The sequence below is a fragment of the Dermochelys coriacea genome, chromosome 2 (assembly GCF_009764565.3).
Source record: "Dermochelys coriacea isolate rDerCor1 chromosome 2, rDerCor1.pri.v4, whole genome shotgun sequence".
NCBI classification, from domain to species: Eukaryota; Metazoa; Chordata; order Testudines; family Dermochelyidae; genus Dermochelys; species Dermochelys coriacea.
In genome coordinates, this window is record NC_050069.1 from 232,050,913 (window position 1) to 232,074,115 (window position 23,203).

A 23,203-nucleotide genomic window follows, 5' to 3' on the forward strand; every position below is an offset into this window, starting at 1 on the left:
TTCCTATGCAATACTATATACATTAAACCAACAAGTTAAAACAGAAAACAAGTAGTAATCTTAATGTGCAATACTGTACACATTAAGTCAACAAGGAGTAATCTGAATCCATTTACTTTTCCTTCCGCCACTGACTTACTATAAATACAAAAACTAATGGAGACTTAAAAATGAATCAATACCTCCTGCAACTGTGGTTCTGTAGAACAGCTGGGAGATGTTACTGCTTCTATAGCAACCATGTCATCAGCCTGTTGGCTTGACAACAATGCATGAGAAGAAACAGTTAACAGCTGGACCAGTTAACTCAAAAGGGGTTTTTGCAGGTTGTCTTGCTAAATGCCTATTTGCTGTTCAATTTAATAAATTTTGCAATAAAAAACCCTATACAGTCTTTATTTGCCAGCAAGATCAGGTCTTCTTCCCTAGAGTCCTGCAAAGAGTTCACATCCATTCCACGTGACGTCACACTGGATGGATCAAACCTCTGCAGCAGCTTCAGTTGATCAAGTGACAGTCCAGTTCCCCTCATGCCTTCTCCTCCAATATGTGGGTCCTTTTTTAAGTGAGAAAGTAAAGCAGTTTATTTACATTAGTCTGCATTTACTGTTGTTTTGATTAATTAAAAACACACATTAAAATATGAACTCAACAAGAAATTATGTATAGGACGATAAGTGTAACATACTGGTAGAATAATTTTAATTGAACATCTTTAGTATATTTAATATACAATTGCTATATGAGCCAAAGCCAAGTTGATCCTAGCTCTTGGAGTTTGTTCTGTTATAGCCCTTTCATAAGGAAAAGGAAAGAGGATCTTAGCTCATGCTACTGGAGAGCTAGTTACAAGAAATCATAAAATGTCTATGGAACTATTGTGGGAATGCACCCTGTTTAATGTCACTCCCTAATCTGAAAAATTAGACCCAAAAGACTAGTACTTCTTACACAGAATACAGGTGGTGACAAAAAAAATAAATCTATACACTATTCAGCAAGTACAAGAAGGTAGCACATTTAGTCTTAAAGTGACAGAAATGTAATTCCAACTCTAGATAAGTTGGTATCAGAATTAGAAAAAAAATGTTTCTTATTCAGCTGAAATATCAAGTGTTTAAACACAATATGTGCCTGCTACCTATATAGCTCCATGGGAAACGACAGTGAGTTAATGCTGTTCAACTTCATGAGTGAAATCCCAACAATACTGAAGTCAATGGGAATTTTGCCATTTACTTCAATGAGAATTTTGCTTTATAATTTATCAGGATTTCTTTTTTCTGATAGTAAACAAAGCATTTCATTTTGGATATGGTAGGTATAACCTGAAAACTCCCAGGAAGTGGATGGCAAAGACAACTGTATTCATATCAACAGGTAATAGAGGAAACGTGGGCATGTGATAGTCTTCAGCACAAGCTCCGTTAAATGTTGGATAGTACATCGTTTATTTTCTTCTACTTCTAAACACAACCAGCCACTCTTATTGTCATACCACTATCTCAAACTCTTATTTTTTAACATTTCAATTAAAAGATGCACCAATTACTTGCTCTAGGCACATTTACTACATGCACAATTACAATATTTACATGCTAAACCATGATCAAATTGACTTTTCCTCAACCATATAATCCAGTAAAATTAACAATTAATCTCCTTAACACCCTGCCTAAGTGGAAGCCTAGAAGAACAGAACTATAGCTGGTCTGTTGATAAAGTCTCTCAAAGTACTAGTACAAACAACAGAAGTATCTTAGAATAGCTGCATCCAAAGATCACACTTATTTTTATACCCCTACTATCTGCAAATATTGGCTCTGAAATGAACTAGATATTGTAACAGAACTATTTCAGCTGACATATTTGTGATTCTGTAGATAGATGTCATACAGCTCTGGCACAATGACAACGCCTTTGACTAGAATCATAGAATCATAGAATCATAGAATCATAGAATATCAGGGTTGGAAGGGACCCCAGAAGGTCATCTAGTCCAACCCCCTGCTCAAAGCAGGACCAAGTCCCAGTTAAATCATCCCAGCTAGGGCTTTGTCAAGCCTGACCTTAAAAACCTCTAAGGAAGGAGATTCTACCACCTCCCTAGGTAACGCATTCCAGTGTTTCACCACCCTCTTAGTGAAAAAGTTTTTCCTAATATCCAATCTAAACCTCCCCCATTGCAACTTGAGACCATTACTCCTCGTTCTGTCATCTGCTACCATTGAGAACAGTCTAGAGCCATCCTCTTTGAAACCCCCTTTCAGGTAGTTGAAAGCAGCTATCAAATCCCCCCTCATTCTTCTCTTCTGCAGACTAAACAATCCCAGCTCCCTCAGCCTCTCCTCATAAGTCATGTGCTCTAGACCCCTAATCATTTTCGTTGCCCTTCGTTGTACTCTTTCCAATTTATCCATATCCTTCCTGTAGTGTGGGGCCCAAAACTGGACACAGTACTCCAGATGAGGCCTCACCAGTGTCGAATAGAGGGGAACGATCACGTCCCTCGATCTGCTCGCTATGCCCCTACTTATACATCCCAAAATGCCATTGGCCTTCTTGGCAACAAGGGCACACTGCTGACTCATATCCAGCTTCTCGTCCACTGTCACCCCTAAGTCCTTTTCCGCAGAACTGCTGCCGAGCCATTCGGTCCCTAGTCTGTAGCGGTCTGTAGCGGACTAATCATGGTTCTCAACCTACAGCCCAATCAGCATAGAGCTGCAGCGCATGTGACATCCTCAGGGCCACACAGGTAGTATTGGATGCGGCCCACAACGGTAAATAGGTTGAGAACCACTGCTGTGCCAGGGTGACTTGCAGATACAGTATTAACAACCACCTTTGTATTCCCCACCCCACCAGCAGTTTTTTACATTTTCTTCCATCCTTAACATGATTCTTATAGCTATTTCAATAGCATTCATTAAATTTATTTTGCCCCTCCTGTGAGGTACTGAAATAAAAGAACAAAAAAAAGTATAAATATGCATTAAGAACAAAGAGCTACAAGGAAAATGCTAGCCTGTCACGAGCTATCTATGATCACTCTCTATTTTAAATGACTGACTGGTGTACAGATACATGAAACCACTGCAATACACTGGTGGGAGCATGACTGTAAAGCCATTTAATCTCCCTTCAGTGAATTGCAATTAGATATGTGCTGATTCACTATGAAAATCACCATGTGTTCTATAGCTCTCAACCTCTCATGTTACCTAAGGTGAAATTGGCTAGTTGTTACAAAGCACATTTCTACAGCAGCATACAGCATCTAGAATGCTAATAGAAAGACTTTGTGAAAGACCATTTTCCTGGTCAACACTATGTTGTCACTTACCGGTGACAAGACTTTCCTGTTCCTCAAATACTTTTACTTGCAAGTCCATTACTATCTATGGATGTTACACACCAGGAGTTTCAGTTTTTGCTAATTAGTAGATTAAAATTTATTTTATAGTATTCTTCTGAGAAATATCTTACCACACAACAGAAAGGAGTAGACTCATAGAATATCAGAGTTGGAAGGGACCTCAGGAGGTCTAGTCCAACCCCCTGCTCAAAGCAGGACCAATCCCCAATTTTTGCCCCAGATCCCTAAATGGCCCCCTCAAGGATTGAACTTACAACCCTGGGTTTAGCAGGCCAATGCTCAAACCACTGAGCTATCCCTCCCCATTATTCACAGCCATTATTGTAATGACACAGATCAAACAGATGTTAAAAAAAAAATCCATATGCTGTTCAGATCGGCAGAAACTAAAAATGCTGCAATGAGGGAAATATGTTTTAGGAAATCACATTCACCATTTCTTCACTGTTTCCAGAGTAGCATCCTACAGCAGAATTCTTCGCCATATTGCTTAAAATTCCAGTGCTGAAACTTGCATACCGATTTGCATGTAGTAAACTGAAACTGTTCCTACCTGTGACTGAAGCTGGAGGCAGGGAAAAGTTTCCAGGGCCCAGGCAACTTGCTCCTCATTTTCAGACAGTGTAATTGTACATGTACTATACACCAAAATGCCCCCTGGCTTCAGCAATTTCACTGCCTAGAAAGAAATGGTGGTTCAGCTTTCATGGTATAAACATCTTAAATGCAGAATTACTTTGAACAGTATAGTAGTGTAGTAAGTTTTCTTAAAGGTTGATTATGATTTGCGTATTTATTTGGAACCATTATGGTACAGTAGGTAAATGTAACACTTATTTAGGCCAGAATCTTTCTGTCTAGGACTCAGGCATCCAGTTAATTGTATAGACATTTTGTCCCTTTCAAGGGATGCAATATAACTTCTAACATTTCCAAGTTTACTTCTGGAAGAAAGATCAGTCTTTGTATTACAGAAGCCTACCAATTAGAAAGCCTTTCCTGCCCTATTAGCATTAGAGCTTGTGCAGCTTCCTGGGCTGAGGGAAGTGACCTCCTCCCTCAAGATCTGTAAAACATCCCTCTGGAAAGCTCTGTGTAACTCATCCAGATGTAGGTTGGATCTGTTTTCATCAGCTGAAGCAAAATGCGGACACAGAGTCTTTCGATCAGTGACTGACAGTTGATGTTGTTCCCACATATTTTGACACTATGATTATTAGTCCATCTTCTGTTGAAACTGGTGGAACAAAAGGATTAGAAAAGAAAATATAGTTTCCTATTACTTTACTGTACTTCAATTACACCAGTTCAAAGACACACTGAAGAATCTTTACATATCTACAGATGTTCTAAGGCTGTAAGATTAATAGTACCTGATACATGACATGACTAGGAAAAGCAGAAGTCTTTTGAAAGAGAGGAAAACAACTGATCTTGTTTTGTAAATATCTGAAGGATTCTAGACAAGGATTTAAACTTTCCTTCCTCTCTTTGATTCAGTCAGCTGTGAATAAGAAAAAACTGAGCTGAACACAACTTCTGTTTTCTCATCTTGTTCTGAGCAAGGCAGTATGCAATGGAGAGATCTAAAAGAAGAGGTGTCTTGAAAGTAGGAACCAGAGCACTAAGACTTCCTAGTATTCAATTGGTTCTGCTGACGGTCTATCCAAGAGATGAACATCCCTCAAGTGTAGACTAGTTTAAGATAAGGATACAAAAATGTGAAATCCCCAAACAGATTTGATGATACAGGAAATAGTACAGTACTCTTCAACTTAAGAAGAGATGAGTGGGTAAATCCATTGCAGTAGGGGGAATATCAACTGGAGTTTGAAATTTTTATCAGTGAGGTGTTCTTGTCTACCAGAGGGTGCATTGCCTTTTAAGGGCAAGTCTGGGCCAAACACATTCCTACTCCAAACCCACCCCTTTTAGGTCAGGTATTCTGGGAACTATGGCTAGAAGCAGGGTCTGCTGGAAACGGGAGCAGGATATATAAGCAGAAGCATTTTCCAAATGAGAGAGAGACCAGAAATAATCTAATCTAAGTCTCTCTATGATAAGGAAGGAGCTGGAGAAGAGCACCAGCTTGCTGGTGGGGCTCACCCAGGATGGTATGGGTCTCTCTATGGTGAAGAAGAGTTGAAAGGAACAGAAGCTTGTTAAGGAGAGCTCTCCAGGGGCTGTACCAAGCTTGGTGATTATTCCCTGCTGAGAGGGAGCTACAAATGAGCCTAAACGGGGCAATGTGAGTCAAAGAGCTGGTGACAGGACCTGAAAGGAGTCTTACAGACTATGCAGAAAATTCCTAGGGAGAGGTGGAAGAAGTTGTAGGACAAGATCTGGGGCAAGAACGCAGCAGCATAGGCATGAGACCTAGTTATTTAGAGGCCTAGGCTTGGCTTACATAGAAGATGAGAGGAAAGCCCCTGCCCTTTCATTCTCTGATCAAGAGGAATGACCAGGGAAGACCCTGGAGAAAAGCTATGTCTAGCTCAGGCTGAGCCCTGCACTAAGGGCTGGGGGAAGGCAAAGGTCTATCAGTGGTGCCAGTGCCCAGGACTGAAAGCCTGACCCAGGGAGCAGTACAGAACTGGTGTAGATCCTACAATCAAAGGGAAGGAGTCAGCCCAGGAACAGGGAAGCATTATTTTAAAGAAGCCCTTCATTTCGGACATTTATTTGCTCTGAATGGAAGACTTTTGTTCCTCTGGACAATACACCACAGCATCCATGTACCAGAGAGCCAGGAGAAACTGAGGGACGACTGCATTCAGATGAGGTAAGCTGCACCCAAGTAATCCTTAACTGTAAAACTATTTATGTGCAGTTTTCTTTAGCTACTTAATGATTCATACATACCATGCTGAAAAGCTTGCGTTGCAATGGCTGATAAGAAGTCACTTCCTTTAGAGTCCAGGAATAGGCCATATTTGGTCTCTGTCCCATCCCACTACAAGGAACATCAAGAAGAATTCGATCAAATGACTCTGATGAGAATGGAGGGCCTTCTGCAAAAGGCAATTGACATTTTTAAAAACTGCAGCAAACCAGTTAGTTATACATTACACACAGCCTTTGTTTCTCTTCTTGAGACTTCACCGGTAGATAGTGGCAAGCTGTCACTGATTGCCTGACATGAAGTGTTCGAGGATTTGTGCTCTATATACTGTGTCTGCAAAACTGACCTAATCTACAGGAGCAACACAGCTAGTAACGACTGTATAGATTTCATTCCTGAGAAGGAAGCATTTTACTTATCACTATCTTTACAACCCTGTGAACTTAAACAATTTGAGATCAATCTTGGCTTTAGCATTTCTGAATCCTAATTTAATGTACTGAAAATACAATATTAAAAAAGAGTGCCAATGAAAACTCCAATCCCACCCCTTTTAGGTGGCACTGATTGGGTGGTAAAGTCTGCAATGAGACGCAAAGTGGCTCCAAAAATTACAATAAGAATACTATTCAGAGTTGCTTGTGTGGAGGAAGGGAATATGCAACTCCCTATCCTGAATCCGTCCCTTCTTGTGAATCCTGCTGGGCTGTACAAGTTCTTACAATACCAGGAGTAGGGTGACTCCTCAACTCAGGATCTCAGAGACAAGAGAAACTGGTTCCCCATGTACATCTGGGAGTAGACAGTGAGGGAGAAAGTTGTGTCTGCTCACGCCTACCAAAATTTAAATTTAGATCACAAGTGAAAATGAGTTGGTGGCTTCATCCTACAACTAGCCAACCATATGCCAGCACTCCCCAAACTGGCAGTTGTTGCCCAGGTGAGACTGTGGACTAGAATACAGAGCATTTTGCAAGACTTAAGTGTAGAGATGTGTAGTAAATCCTAAATAGATTTTACATGTGCTATGTCTGGCTCTTTCCACTGCTGCTGCTTCCTCACCTGAAAAGCACTAAATACCACCTATTATAAAATACATACATATTTGTTGAAAAACTTTACAAAAAACACTACATTTGACCTTGGAAATCAATCTGACTGTAAGTTATGGGGCATTAACAAGGACTGCCCCACATGAGAAAAGTGCCTGAATTATGCAACCAAACACTTAATTTTGCTAGCTACTGACCTTTCTGAACAAGCAGGAAAAAGCAATTAACAGTTCCTTTTGGAAAAGATACAATTTAGTTTGCATAGCAAATGAAAAAGAATCAAAGATAAAATATACCATTTAAAAATTTCCATTCTGGGAACAGAACCAGAGTCATCAATACAGCAAGTCAGAAAAACAAATGAAATAAAAATAATGCTCTAGGCTTCTATAACACTTTCCATCTGTTTCCATCAAATAGCTATACAAACATTAACAAACTAAGCTTCACTGTACTCTTGGGAGTTAAAATTAATATCCTGTTCTACAGATGGGAATTCAGAGGCACACAGAAGCTAAGTGATCTGCCAAAGTCACTTATGTGACAGAACTAACAAAACCCCAAAAATTCAGAGTGTGGGCTTAAATGCTATCATGAAGACAGGCTTAATAGGCAGTCTCTCTGATATTATCTGGAGAAGGAATGAATGCCTCCTTAAGCACATTAGGCTGCAATAAGAACAGACAGTTAAGAGTTTTGCATGTGCACTACTGAGAAACTGATACTTGCAGAAGGGTAGAAAGTAAAAGGATATCCACAGTGTTGAAGCACCCTGGGTATGTGCCAAAGTTTCAAGAACTTTGGTTATTGTGGCAGGATTAACAGCACTAGCAAAAATATGATTATCATCATTTTCTTTTAAAAGACAATATCAAAATTCTTAAATCATTTACTTTACCTTGTCCATCTTCTCTCTTCCCAATGGCAAGTGCCTTAGTTCCATCACAGCAAAATGCTTTAATACAATTCAGCTGCAACAATGCTGCATTCTGCTTGATTTTTTTGACTTTGTTAGCTATCTTGTCCATGGCTATCACTTCACCCTGAAAAAGTGAAGCGTGCACCAAATGTAGTGGTTAAAATGATGAGTAGCTGCAGCAATACCTATTATCTTTCATTTAAGCTCCAATTCATAACACACACATTTTTCTCTACTTTAAAAATAAATTCTCATGAGAAAATTTTAATCTAAGTTTTGTGGGGTTATTTAAATGGGAAGAAAAAATGAAAATAATTCATTCATAAACATTTTTCCTGTTTTCTGATCATCTCTATAACTGGTCAGAAAATGTTCATTGAATATTTGACTAAAAATGGGGGGGAAGGAAATCAGTAATGTTTTCATATTTTATCAACCAGCTTTTATTAATATTTTAATGGACTCCCATCCCAAAAGTGTCTATATTATCTGATGTATAATTGTAATATACTGAGGTTATAATATTCAAGTAATGTTTCAAAAGTATATCACAAGATTTCACACAAACATTTTAGAAATGTAAATTATTTATTAAATGCAACATGGAAAATGATAAATGTAGGAGGGAATGGATTTTACAACCAGAAAAGCAAAGCAAAGCAGACAAATTAGAGAAGCCTTATTTTATACATGTTCAGGAAGTACATTAATTTATATAATTCCAATTCAACAACTGCATTCTCCTGAAGCTTTACTCCTGTGGTTTGAGGTTGGTAGAGTCTCTGGATTGAATTACAGTTACACATAATAAGAGGAACACTTTTTTCCTTATAAATCAAAAATATTTAATGTCTAAAAGTTGCAGATGAGCACTAAATTATGAAAACTGTTTCATATGCAAAAACTATAAATGGAAGTAAAACAATGGCAAAGGCACATTGCTATATAGAAACTCTTCATCACCACACTGAAGCGCTTCACTTGTAAATTTCATGGCTCTACCTACTGAATGCGTAATGCATGTTTGCAATTTTCCTATATTGAAGGGCTGGCCACCTCCCTAAGCACCATATTGATTACTTCAAGCAGACGGTCACATACAGCAAATTGTATGGCTTTTTAAAGTACACACAACTAACCATTGCAAAGTCCTACTGTGAATGCACAGATAGCTACTGAAGCACATTCTGTTGCAAATTGTAAGATCTATTTAACTCACCTCACATTTTATACGTAACTCCACTCCAGTCAAAAATGACAATTCAGCTAATAAACGTTACATTTTCTCTGAAATTACTAGAATAGATTCCCCACTCTCTCTCACATAAAAGAACAATCTCACAGCCCTTTCCTTTAGACTGAAAATGCTTTGGTATGGGCAAGTCCTGACTCCTCTCTCGCTATCCTTTTTTTGGAAGGACAACATGCTTGTGTGTTTTTTCTCCTTCGTCTTCCTCCAACTGTTAAATTTCATGCCTCCCTTTCACATGTAATAGACTTTCTCCTTTTGTCAGACATACAATTTTCGCTTAGCCTCCCAACATTAAGCACTCACATTGCCTTCAGGCCCCGTTGCATCTGATCCATTCCCCCACAACAATTAATAACCTTTTTTAATTGTTGTTCTTTAAGATGTGTTGCACGTGTCCATTCCACTCTTGGTGTGAATGCACCCTGTGACAAGCGTTGGAAATTTTTCTCTTAGTGGTACCTGTTTGGGCAGCTTGAGCACCCTCTGCTGCTGTGTTCCACTGCGTGACGGTAAAGGGCCCATCTACCCCTGAGCGCCCTCAGTTCCTTCTTGCCAGACAACTCCAATGCAGAGGGCTAAGTTAGTTGTCTGGGTAATATGAAAATTAGACACCACTTCAGAGAGAAATCTCAGATGAGAGCATGAGTACACCTTATCCTTAAAAAAGCTTGTATAAGGCAATTCAGATGTCACTGCATGCATTTCGGCCACCCTCCTGGCTGAAGCGATAGCCATCAGGAAAATCACTTTTAGAGACAGGTGCAGTAAGAAGCACATTGTTGAAGGGTCAAACAGTGGCCCTATGAAAACACAAAACTAGGTTCAAGTCCTAGGAAGGACAGGTTCTCTTATTTGAGGGTACAACTTTTCCTGGCCCTTCACAAATCTGAATGTCATATCACCAAAAAATACAGAATGGTTATCCACATGAAGATGGAAAACTGATATTGTTGCCAGCTGAACTTTGATAAAAGAAATCGCCAACCCCTGCTGTTTAAGGTGCAATAGATAGTCCAGGACATGCTGGATAGAGTACTGCTTTGATGAGACCAAATGGGAAAATGCCTCCGTTATGAACGTAAGCAGCTCTGGTAGAGGACTTTCTACTATTTAACAACGTATGTCGAACTTGCACTAAGCCAGACTGCTCCCTAGGATTTTGCCATGGAGCCTTCAAGCCATTAAATGAAGGGCTTGGATGAAGCAGTCGATCATGATCTTCGAGGTCAAAGGTGCAATGGGAGTGAAATTGGAGCTGCCGCTGACAAATCCAATAGAGTGGAGAACCATTGCTGTTGAGGCCATGTTGGGGTCATTAAAAACTGTTACTTTCTGTAACTGTGGTTCTTTGAGATGTAATGCAGATGTGCAGTCCAGATAGGTGTGCGCGTGCAATGGAGCCATAGACTTTTGCCTAGCAGTACCTGTTGGGGCGGGAGATACTCCTGCCTTGTGTCTGTAGCCCCTTCCCTCACTATATGAGGCTGTGCCACCCCAACCTCCCTCTGTTCCTTCACGCCCAATATCCAGGGGAAGACTCCAATGGAGACAGGACAGGGGGTGGGTCCTGGAATACATGTCTGCATCACATCTTGAAGTAACTTTCCTCCATCATCTTCTCCTTCTCCTCCTTGTAGATGCAGACATGTATTCCAAGTAGATGACTAGCAAGCAGTACTCCCATCCAGAGGCGGAGATCAGAATATAAGCAAGGATCACAGGACCATTCACCTGACACTAGCATCCACTCTGGAAAAAACAATGATCTGTAAATGTATGGATGGATGACCATGTGGCCGCCCTACGAACATCCAATATGAAAATGTAATTGAGGAATGCTACCAAAATTGCCCGTGCTCTCATTGAACATGCCGATATCTGCTGAGGAGGCGTAACCAATGTTATCTCATAGACAGTCTTGATACAAGACGTTATCCACCTAGAGATGGTCTGCACAGAGACCACTTGTTCCTTCATGCAGTCTGCATATGATACGAACAGACGAGGCAAAGAAAATGACTGTTCAGTCAAAAGGCTAGAGGGAGCTAATGTATGGAGGTGTTGGCTCCTCCGGGGAGGAATGTGGCCTGGGGAAAAATACTGGTAAATACACCACCTGGTTCAAATGAAACAGACCATCCTGTATACAAACTTCGGGTGTGGCCAGAGCATAACCATGTCCCTGAGGAACTGTGTGTGCAAGAAGGCCCCACCATCAGGGCCTGCAACTTGCCCAGCTACCTGATAGAGGCAATAGCTATCAAGAATTCCATTTTCTGAGACAGAAAGGGCAGCAGACAGGAAGCAAGGGGCTCGAATGGAGGCCCCATTAGAGCTGCTAAATCTGTGTTTGGTTCCCACAAGGGGACTGGAGAATGCAAGTGGAGAAGTACTTGCAGAAATCTTGTCACCATGGCATTGGAGAAAACAGATTTCCCTTGGATAGATGGATGAAACACCGATATTTTCTGCCGAGTGCACTTTTACAGAACTGAGTGCTCAGCCCAATTCCTGAAGGTGTAGCAAGTACTCCAAGATGTCCTGGACAGATGTCTCTGCCGGATGGGCCCCACAGGCCAAGGACCACATGGAAAACCTCTTCCACTTCACCAAATAGGCTGTTCTAGTGTTCTTTCTCCTCGTTCAGCCATGCAACAGCTATGCCACAAGGTGCAGAGAGCCGAACATCAGATGCCGTGTGCAGCCACAGTCCTGTATTACAAGGTCGGAAAGGGGAGGAAGTGGATGGGAGGCTGAACTGACAGAGTAAGGGGTTCTGAGAACCAGCACCGTCTCAGCCACAGTGGGGTGATCAGGATGAGTCTGGTTCAATCTGCCTTGAGCCTGAGATAAGAGGAAATGCGTACAGCAAGGTTGACTGCCAGTTGCAGTGGAAAGCGTCAGAGAGGGAGCCTGGGCTGAACCCCTCCTGAAAGCAGAACAGATGACACTTCCTGTTTTTCCTCGTTGCAAAGAGGTCAATCGTGGTGATACCAGGTGTTGTGAAATCCATCCAAAGGACCTCTGTCTTCAAGGACCATTTGTGGCTTGGGGAGGAAAAACCTGCTGAAATGATCCAGAAGGCAGTTCTGAACCCCTGGTAAATGGACAGCTATTGAAGTGATGTCTTCTTCGATGCAGAACCTCCACAGGTTGATCGCCACCAGGCAGAGTGATCTGGAGTGGGCTCCCCCTTGTTTGTTCACAAGTACATTGCGGTGGTAGTTGGTGAGTATGTGAACCACTCAATGCCTGATATGGTTTCAGACAGCACAATGTGTGTTGTGGATGGCCTGAAGTTCCCACACATTGATGTGGAATGTGGCCTCCTGTTTCGACCACAGGCTCTTCATCCTCATTGAGTCCAGATACACCCCTCAACAGAGAAGGGATATATGTCGGTAACCACGACTTGGCTGCAGAAGGTTGAGCGAGGGAGACCATTTTGCAGACAGTGCGTGGGGACTCCCACCAGTGCAGGGACTCCAGGAGTGATGGAGAAAGGTGAACCAACCTGTCCAGGGAATGCAGGATAGGGCGATAAATTGTCCTGAGCCACATCAAATGGCAGAGGTGCTTAATGACTTCTTTGTTTCGGTTTTCTCTGAGGTTGGTGGTGATTGGACATCTAACATAGTGAATGCCAGTGAAAATGAGGTAGGAACACAGGCGGATAAAATAGGGAAAGAACAAGTTAAAAATTATTTAGACAAGTTAGATGTCTTCAGGTCACCAGGGCCTGATGAAATGCATCCTAGAATACTCAAGGAGCTGACTGAGAAGATATCTGAGCCATTAGCAATTATGTTTGAAAAGTCATGGAAGACAGGAGAGATTCCAGAAGACTGGAAAAGGACAAAGATAGTGCCAATCTATAAAAAGGGAATAAGGACAACCCGGGGAATTACAGACCAGTCAGCTTAACTTCTGTACCCAGAAAGATAACAGAGCAAATAATTAAGCAATCAATTTGCAAACATCTAGAAGATAATAAGGTGACAAGTAATAGTCAGCATGGATTTATCATGAACAAATCGTATCAAACCATGATAGCTTTCTTTCACAGGGTAACAAGCCTTGTGGATGGAGGAAAGTGGTAGACATGGTATATCTTGACTTTAGTAAAGCTTTTGATACTGTCTCACATGACCTTCTCATAAACAAACTAGGGGAAATGCAACCTAGATGGAACCATTATAAGGTGGGTGCATAACTGGTTGGAAAACCGTTCCCAGAGAGTAGTTAACAGTGGTTCACAGTCATGCTGGAAGGGCATAACGAGTGGGGTCCTGTGGGAATCAGGTCTGGTTCTGTTCAATATCTTCATCAATGATTTAGATAATGGCATATAGAGTATACTTATAAAGTTTGCGAACGATACCGAGCTGGGAGGGTGTGGAAGTGCATTGGAGAATCAGATTCAAATTCAAAATGATCTGGACAAACTGGAGAAATGGTCTGAAGTAAATAGGATGAAATTCAGTAAGGACAAGTGCAAAGTGCTTCTCTTAGGAAGGAACAATCAGTTGCACACAAACAAAATGATAAATGATTGCCTAGGAAGGAGTACTGCAGAAAGGGATCTGAGGGTCATAGTGGATCACAAGCTAAATATGAGTCAACACTGTAACATTTGCAAAAAAACCCAAACATCATTCTGAGATGTATTAGCAGAAGTGTGGTATGCAAGACACAATAAATAATTCTTCTGCTCTACTCTGAGCTGATTAGGCCTCTACTGGCGTATTGTGTCCAGTTCTGGGCACCACATTTCAGGAAAGATGTGGTCAAATTGGAGAAAGTCCAGAGAAGAGCAACAAAAATGATTAAAGGTATAAAAATATGACCTATGGGGAAAGATTGAAAAAATTGGGTTTGTTTAGTCTGGAAAAGAGAAGACTGAGAGGGGACATGATAACAGTTCTCAAGTATACAAAAGGTTGTTACAAGGAGGAGGGAGAAAAATTGCTTTTCTTCACCTCTGAGGATAGGACAAGAAGCAATGGGCTTAAATTGCAGCAAGGGAGGTTTAAGTTGGACATTAGGAAAAAATTCCTAACTCAGGGTAGTTAACCACTGGAATAAATTTCCTAGGGAAGTTGTAGAATCTCAATCATTGGTTATTTTTAAGAGCAAGTTAGACAAACACCTGTCAGGGATGATCTAGATAATACTTAGTTCCGCCATGAGTGCAGGGGACTGGACTAGATGATCTCTCTAGGTCCCTTCCAGTCCTATGATTCTATGAAGAGGGCAAAGATAAAAGCTGGTGAGTTGGACCACCTGGATGCAAGCGGACATGTAATTCAGCAGGCTCAGACAAACATGGATTGTTCTGGATGATTGTGATTGCAGTCTGATACAACTGTCTAGAAAAGGTTGGTCAGCAGGAACACCGTTGACCTCATGGAATCTGACAGGGCCCCAGTGAACTCTGTTTGCTCAGTGGAAGCCACTGAGTTGACTTCACAGTGTTTAGAACAAATCCCACACGGTTGAGTAAATGTAGTGTAGTGCTGATGTGGGCCAGAATCTCCTAATTGTAGCCGCCCTTCAGCAACCAGTCTTTGAGGTAGGGGAAAATATGGATTCCCCTCTTCCTGAAATACACCATGACCAATACCATGGATTTGATAAGGACTTGGGGGTGGGGGAGAGAAGGAAGGCCAAACAGGAGAACAGTTTACAGAAAGTGAATCTCCTATCATGAAGTGAAGAAACTTCCTGTGACTTGATAGAATGGCCACAGGAAATTAAGTGTCTTGAAGGTCCAGAGCAGTGAACCAGTTCTGAGACAAAGCAGAGAGGATAGCTCAGAGTGACCATGCAGAACCTCACGTATGTGACAAATTTGTTTGAGTCCACGGAGGTCAAGGATGGGCCTCATCCTGCCCTTGAATTTTGGTATCAGGAAATACCAGGAGTAAACCCCGTGACCCCAGTGTTTTGCGGAACCTCCTCCCCGACTTCCAAAGCAAACAGAGAGCTGATCTCTGGAAGAACAATGTCTTGTGAGAGGGGTCCCTGAAGACGGATGGGGAAGAGGGTTAGGGAGGGGGTGTGGAGAGGAACTGGATGGCATAACATGATCTGATGTTTCAGAGTAGCAGCCGTGTTAGTCTGTATTCGCAAAAAGAAAAGGAGTACTTGTGGCACCTTAGAAACTAACAAATTTATTAGAGCATAAGCTTTCGTGAGCTACAGCTCACTTCATCGGATGCATTCCGAATGAATGCATCCGATGAAGTGAGCTGTAGCTCACGAAAGCTTATGCTCTAATAAATTTGTTAGTCTCTAAGGTGCCACAAGTACTCCTTTTCTTTTCATGATCTGATGGTGTCTTGGACTCAGCTGTCAGAAGTAAATCGAGACCTGGGCATTGTAAAAGTGGGCGGGCCTATCCCTAAAGGAACGGGGGGACAACGAGGGAGGACCAACAACTGGAACAATGCTCTGGATCAGTGAGTCAAAATGGACACTTAGCAGGCGCAGAGGGAAGGCACACAGGCTGGCCAGGCCCTGAGCTTGACTGCTTCCTCTTGTGAGACCTGTCCTGCTTCATGGGGTAGTCTCTCTGTCTTGAGGGGAAGGGCTGCACAAAAGGATAATGCAGCCTGTACAGCTGTTGTTGCTGAGCCCCACAGTGACATATACACCCCCAAAGACCTTTTGGTAGCCCTTGAATCCTTAAAAGATGCAGGGTTTCATCTGTCTTGTCTTTCAACAGGTGAACCTTGTGTTTGGACAAGTCCTCGATTGCTTGCTGGACATCCAGAGCAATCCTTGAATTCTGGAGGCAGGAATCCCTCTCCCTCACAATAATTGCTGAGGCCATCACCCTGCCCAAAGTGCATGTAACATGAAGGGCAGACTGCAGAGATGTTTTGGCCACCAAGTAGCTTTCAGTGAAAAACACCCAAAATTTCTCACTAGAAGCCTTGGGCAATTGCTCCTCAAATCTGGCCATAGCCAACCAATTAAGAAAGCCATACCTGGCCAGCAATGCTTGCTGGCTTGCAATCCTCACCTGTAATGAAGAGGAGGTGTATATCTTTCTGCCCAAGAGGTCCAGGCACTTAAAAGACTCTATCCTTGGGGTTGGACTTGAACCTGCCCTGCTGGGCTTTGTCATTCACCAGTGTGATCATCACGGAGTCTGGGGCTAGATGGGAAAAACCACTCATATCCCTCCACAGGCACAAAATAGCGCTTCTCTAAGCACTTGGTCACTAGTGATACAGAGGCTGGTGTAGCCCAAAAAGCTCTTTCAGGCTCGAGGAGCACCTTGTTAACTGGAAGGTCCACCCTCCCAGGGAAAGAGGGCTGTGTTTATGAGTATTCTCCTGGAGAAACACTGCTTGAAAATCTGACAGGGCCCTGGTGAATTCTGTTTGCTGAGTAGGCGCAGAGGGAAGTAGTTTACCTTTTGCCTTGGACTTTATTGCTGCCACCACCAAGCATCTAACAGATATATAACAGGGAAAGAGCCTGCTTGGAAACGTCTTTCCCCGCAAAATCCTCCCCAAACCCTACACCCCCTTTCCTGGGGAAGGCTTGATAAAAATCCTCACCAATTTGCATAGGTGAACACAGACCCAAACCCTTGGATCTTAAGAACAATGAAAAAGCAATCAGGTTCTTAAAAGAAGAATTTTAATAGAAGAAAAAGTAAAAGAATCACTCTGTAAAATCAGAATGGTGAATATCTTACAGGGTAATCAGATTCAAAACATAGAGAATCCCTCTAAGCAAAACCTTAAGTTACAAAAAGACACACAAACAGGAATATCCATTCCATTCAGCACAGCTTATTTTCTCAGCCATTTAAACAAAACAGAATCTAACGCATATCTAGCTAGATTACTTACTAAGTTCTAAGACTCCATTCCTGTTCTGTTCCTGGCAAAAGCATCACACAGACAGAGAGAACCTTTGTTTCTCCCCCCGGCTCCAGCTTTGAAAGTATCTTGTCTCCTCATTGGTCATTTTGGTCAGGTGCCAGCGAGGTTATCCTAGCTTCTTAACCCTTTACAAGTGAAAGGGTTTTTCCTCTGGCCAGGAGGGATTTCAAAGGTGTTTACCCTTCCCTTTATATTTATGACAAGTTGACTTCACTCTGCTTGAATATGGAGGAATGCGGCGACCCGGCATAAAAGGTCCTGGTATGCCTTGAAGTCCTTAGGGATAGAAAGGGAGGACAGACTGGGCAGCACCGCATTGTCCAGGGACAAGGACAAGGCTGTTGGCTCAGCTATAGATGGGTCCTGCTTCTGAGGTAGTGTCTCCAGATAGGGAAATTCCAGTGGCTTCACAGGAAAGGAAGCCATTGTTGTCTGGACTCACAATTGATCCGCAGCCACCAGTGCTGCATGAGTAGGCAACCCCTCTTTTGACTTGGATGACAAATGAGACTTCTGGGAGCGAGGAGCTTCCCACTGAGCCCAAGGGGGCCACTGATATGGGTAAAACATTGGTGGCCAGTAGGTGCCAGGCTAGAGGCCTCCATCCCGACCTTGGAAAGCATGCCATCTCTGGTAGCCGCACTGGTGAAGTGGAGTGGAGGACAAGGATCCCGACTCTGAAACAGAAGAGTCCCAGGACTTTAGAGACACTTTGGGGGAGTGACTCCAGAAGGAGCCAACAAGCTGACTCATCCATGGCCCAGAATAGGGTCAGAATCTACACTCCTGATGTAGTCGGCACTACCAATGCCAAAAATGTCAGTGAAGCAAGCAAGGTCGGTCCCAGTGCAAACAGTGGTAACAGAAAGAAAAGGAGTACTTGTGGCACCTTAGAGACTAACAAATTTATTTGAGCATAAGCTTAGGGTTCACCTGCGCATCTACCAATGTGATATATGCCATCATGTGCCAGTAATGTCCCTCTGCCATGTACATTGGTCAAACTGGACAGTCTCTACGTAAAAGAATAAATGGAAACAAATCAGACATCAAGAATTATAACATTCAAAAACCAGTTGGAGAACACTTCAATCTCTCTGGTCATTCGATTACAGACCTGAGGGTGGCTATCCTTCAACAAAAAAACTTCAAAAACAGACTCCAACGAGAGACTGCTGAATTGGAATTAATTTGCAAACTGGATACAATTAATTTAGGCTTGAATAGAGACTGGGAATGGATGAGTCATTACACAAAGTAAAACTATTTCCCCATGTTATTTCTCCTCCCCACCCCACCCCCCACTGTTCCTCAGATGTTCTTGTTAACTGCTGGAAATAGCCTACCTTGCTTGTCACCATGAAAGGTTTTCCTCCTTTCCCCCCCTGCTGCTGGTGATGGCTTATCTTAAGTGATCACTCTCCTTACAGTGTGTATGATAAAACCCATTGTTTCATGTTCTCTGTGTGTGTATATCAATCTCCCCTCTGTATTTTCCACCAAATGCATCCGATGAAGTGAGCTGTAGCTCACAAAAGCTTATGCTCAAATAAATTTGTTAGTCTCTAAGGTGCCACAAGTACTCCTTTTCTTTTTGTGAATACAGACTAACACGGCTGCTACTCTGAAACCAGTGGTAACAGAGCATGTTGACACTGAATGTGGTAAAAACCTCCACAGAACCAATTGTGGTGTTGAATGTTCTGGTGACAAGGCTTAGTACTGAAGAACCTTTTACTACTTCTGATGCTGGGTCCATATCAATCACCGGGAGAGGTGCTTTCTGATGCAGTGCTGAAGGCCTGAAAGGTTCAGCAACACCCTCTGACTGGGGGGCCATCGTGCTCACCAGCCTCACAAAGGCCTGGACCAGTGGCATAGATAGGACCAAAAGGTAGAGTACATCTGCCACAGCCTGATACGCCCATGTCACAGACACTGTTGGTTCTGGCATCATTCCCGTTGGTCCTGGGCTCAACAGACACCTGCAGGCCAGAAATGGAGTGGACGATACAGGTATCTGCCTCCCTACCATGTATCAAAAGAGGATCAGAGGTGCCCACACATCCCACATGCCAGAGTCTGTCCTGTGCTGGTTCACGCTCTTCTTAGGGGAGACAGAAGAGTCCCCCCCGGACTTGGAACGCTCACCACTGCTCTTATGAGACCTCTTACTTGGTGCCGATGATAGAGAACAACTCTTGTACGTCTTCGGAGAACCCCTGCCCTAGAACAGGAGGCAGCAACACTTTCCAAGCCAGGGGGTGATCTGCAACCCGGGGAAGGCCTGAGTACCAGGTCAGATGGCATGGCCTATTCAAGGAGATGCCAATTAAGGCGAAGGTTCCGCATCACCCAAGTCCTCTTCTTGAATGATCTACGGATCAAACAGCGCTCTCTAAAATGGGCTTCACCAAGACAGAGTAAGCACCTTGTGTGGGGGGTCACTATAGGGAATTGCCACTCCACACGAAGGGCAGTGCTTGAATGAGCACTACTGCTATCACTATGCTATACTCTATAATTTTTACACTAACACTAACTAAACTATTAACCATGTACAGCGAACTAGCCTAAGAGGATAAATTGCAAGGTTTTGAAAACAACCACCACACAGAACTCCAACTGCAGCAGACAGACCATGAAAAGGAACTGAGGGGGATCAGGGCAGTGCCATCTCATTTAGCCAGAAACAGGTCTACAGACATGAGGCGCAACTACCACCCCCCTATGGGTACTACTAGGCAAAAGTCTCTGGCTCTGCTGCGTGAACACAGCCACTTGGAATACATGTCTGCATCGACTCAAAGAAGAAATATAACTTGGGCCTAGTCCAGCTTGCTCTTTAGCAGCGCTAAATTGGGTGATTGGAGGAAAACCATAGTACAGCTTGTTCCTCCAGGATAGCAGGAAAGCGTCTGTGATGGAACTGGGACTGAGGCCTTGTAGGGAGCAAAACTATTGGCCATTTCCTGTTGGCCTTGTTTGCAGATAAGTCCCATACTATTGGAAAATTCATCTGGCTGCAATCAGGCAGAGAGACTTTTCGAAACTCTTAAATTATCTGTTTAGTTGGTCTGCCAGCTCATTTTGCAGGAAAGAGCAAGCTCCCTGCCTCTTGACGTAAAATATCACCACAGTGTTGTCTGTGAAAACAAACAGGGTTTCCCCCTTAACATGCAACACAAAGGCTTGACAGGAAAGGCTAACATCCCTTAGCTCTCTGACATTGATATGAAGAGAGAGATCCATTGAAGACCACAAACCTTGAGTTTGGAGAGAGCCCAGAGGAGGCTCCACACCCCAGGGCAAATGCATCTGTGACTAGCATCAGCAAGGCTGAAGGTGAACAAAGGGAACACCCGCATAAACATAGGGGGGTGGGGTCTGTCCACCAATCTAGTGAAGTCAGTACTTGCAAGCACATGGTGAACAAACAGAGGCCAGCCACCTTTGAAGAGCCCTGAGATGCAGCCTGGCATATTGGACTATATATGTGCATGAAGCAGAATTTCCCCTCTCGGTGGTCTGCTTAGAGGTCTTATGCCTCCTCTGAGGCACTGAGGAGGGCGAGCAGTGTTGGGACTCAAGCAACGTTGGAGGAGCACTCCTAACAAACACCGAAACACTCGGTGCCGAGTCTAACCAACCAGGCTCAGATACAGATCTTAGGGTCACCTCCTTGTACAAAAAATTTAGCCTGGCTTCTCTGTCTTTCCTTGTCCAAGTCTTTGCAGATCTGGCAATGATCCTCAATATGAGCTTCTCTAAACACTTCAAGCAGTTTGAGTTTGGATCGCTCATGTATATCGACCTACCACAAGAGATGCAGGGCTTGAAGCCTGGTGACCAAGGCATCCTTCGGTACTGAGTAATGGAAAAAAAAAAAAACAAAAAACAAAAAACAAAAAAAAAACCCTTGGTGCCAAAAGGAAAACTTACACTACCCACACTATTACCCAAGTACTAACACTATAAATCTAGAACAGTATTTCCTAGTGTGCTCTCAGGCCTGAACAGGTGCGCTATGACATTTTTTTAAAAACTAGATGAGAGAACAAAAAAGTCACTTATATTTTAATTAGTGTTGGAGCCAGATCACATTCTTTTGCTCTCTAGGTTTATACCCCTTTCAAATATTATGCATGAGTCACATTCCATTCCCCAATGCGAGATTAAGATAGCAAATCTGAGTCCTGCCAAGTGGGGCAAGGGAAGGGGAAAGAAGGAGGGGAAGCTGCCTTCTGATTGGCCATCTGTCACACAGCCCCACCTCCTTTGGGGCAGAGCAACCAATCAGAGCTCAATCTCCCTCTCCTTTCCCCTCCCCTCCTGTGAGCAATGGGTTGGCTGTTCTGCCCCTCTCTGCAGCTGCCGGCCAAAGGTGGGGGAAGAGCCCCTGGAGCTGCCTCCCCCGATGGGAAGCAGGGACACCCACTGCAACCACTCAGGATTGGGAAGGGAGTGGGGAAGAACACCAGGAGAAGCAGATGTGAGGCAGGGGGGCTGAACTGGAGGGTGGGGGCTAGGTGTGAGGTGGAGGAGCTGAGGCAGAAAAACTGGTGTGAGGTGGGGATGGGGGCAGAACTGGTGTGGGAGCTGGAGGGGCAGAAGTAGTGGGGCAAGGTGGGAGCTGGACTAGTGGAGGGTGAGAACAGAAGTGATTTGGAGACTAGCAGCACAGAACTGATTTGGAGGTTAAGGGGCAGAATTCATTGCTGGACAGGGGACAGTTAGATGTGGGATGACAACTCCTGCAGTAGGGTCAAAATCCTCACACCTAATTCATTTGGGAGCATGGACAGCTCTAACACACACTCACTCTCTGGGGAAGGGTGGGGCAGTTCACAAATTGTTAGACTGAAAAAAATAATATACTCTCTTTTTTAAATAACTGCATGTTTTGGGGGGGTCAATCTTCTGATTTGTTGAGGTCTGACATTTATTTTTTTATTTCTAGATATTGGCAACTCCGAGTGGGACTTTATATTGCATTTAAAAATAGCGGAGAAAATTGGGAAGACTATTTTGGGAATGAGAAGAATGATTAATTATTAATTGCTTGTCATCCCAAAATATTATTCTCAAGTGTGTGTCACTTTCTCCACTGAGCATGCTTTTATCCAGAGTTCTTATGTTTAGCTTTAATGTTAGTTTCCACTCTTGAAATTATTATTTCTGGCACAAAAGACCAATCATGACCTAATGTTAGCTGCCATGATGTTTTAATTTTTAACCCTATTAGCCTCGTTCCGGATTGGCTCATGAATATTTGTGAGACAAAATTAGGAGTGGCCTATGATAGATGCAATGTTATGCTACGCTCATATGAACTTGAGTTACAGGAGTCACATGGTGGTGTGTTTTTCAAATCTTACAAATCTCAAAGTTACAGTGATGAATTTTGAATTTATGACCCAAAAAATGGACAAATATTTGAAGAAAAAAGAAGATTTTGGTAGTTCCACATCTACTTGCAGTGATAAAACTGAACATGAAACAAAGAAAGTTAAAGTGGTGAACCGACACTTCTGTGAGACCTATATGCAATTTGGATTGCCGTCTATAGGAGAACCATCTTGCTCTCTTCCAAAATGTCTTCTGTGCAAGGAGAAACTCTCAAACCATGCCATGGTGCCAAATAAGTTAAAACAACGCCTTACAAGCAAACATTCATCCTTTGTTAAAAAGGATATAATTTTTTTAAAACATTTGTGGGACCAGAATGAAAAGTAAACGCGACTGATGACAGACTGCACAACATTTTCTGACAAAGCACTGGAAGCAAGCTACATGATCGCTGAGCTTGTAGCAAAGGCAAGAAAGCCACATACAATCAAAGACATTAATTTTACCAG

The 23,203-nt window shown here is 42.9% G+C and overlaps 1 protein-coding gene across 10 annotated transcripts in view; it reads right to left on the bottom strand.

The window, feature by feature from the left end:
• Window positions 1–323: 323 nt before the first annotated feature.
• The window catches only part of NSUN6 (NOP2/Sun RNA methyltransferase 6), a 59,447-nt gene continuing 36,567 nt past the window's right edge, over window positions 324–23,203 (bottom strand). For 9 of the 10 annotated variants that reach the window (XM_038390892.2, XM_038390891.2, XM_038390893.2 and 6 more), the window contains 4 exons: window positions 8,172–8,316; window positions 6,242–6,390; window positions 3,933–4,058; window positions 324–556 (listed from right to left, as the gene is read on the bottom strand). In XM_038390892.2, the coding sequence (XP_038246820.1) occupies window positions 344–556; window positions 3,933–4,058; window positions 6,242–6,390; window positions 8,172–8,316 (633 nt within the window). In that variant the 3' untranslated portion in view covers window positions 324–343. The remainder of the gene's footprint in view (window positions 557–3,932; window positions 4,059–6,241; window positions 6,391–8,171; window positions 8,317–23,203) is intronic. The other variant, XM_043509406.1, reaches the window with a different exon arrangement.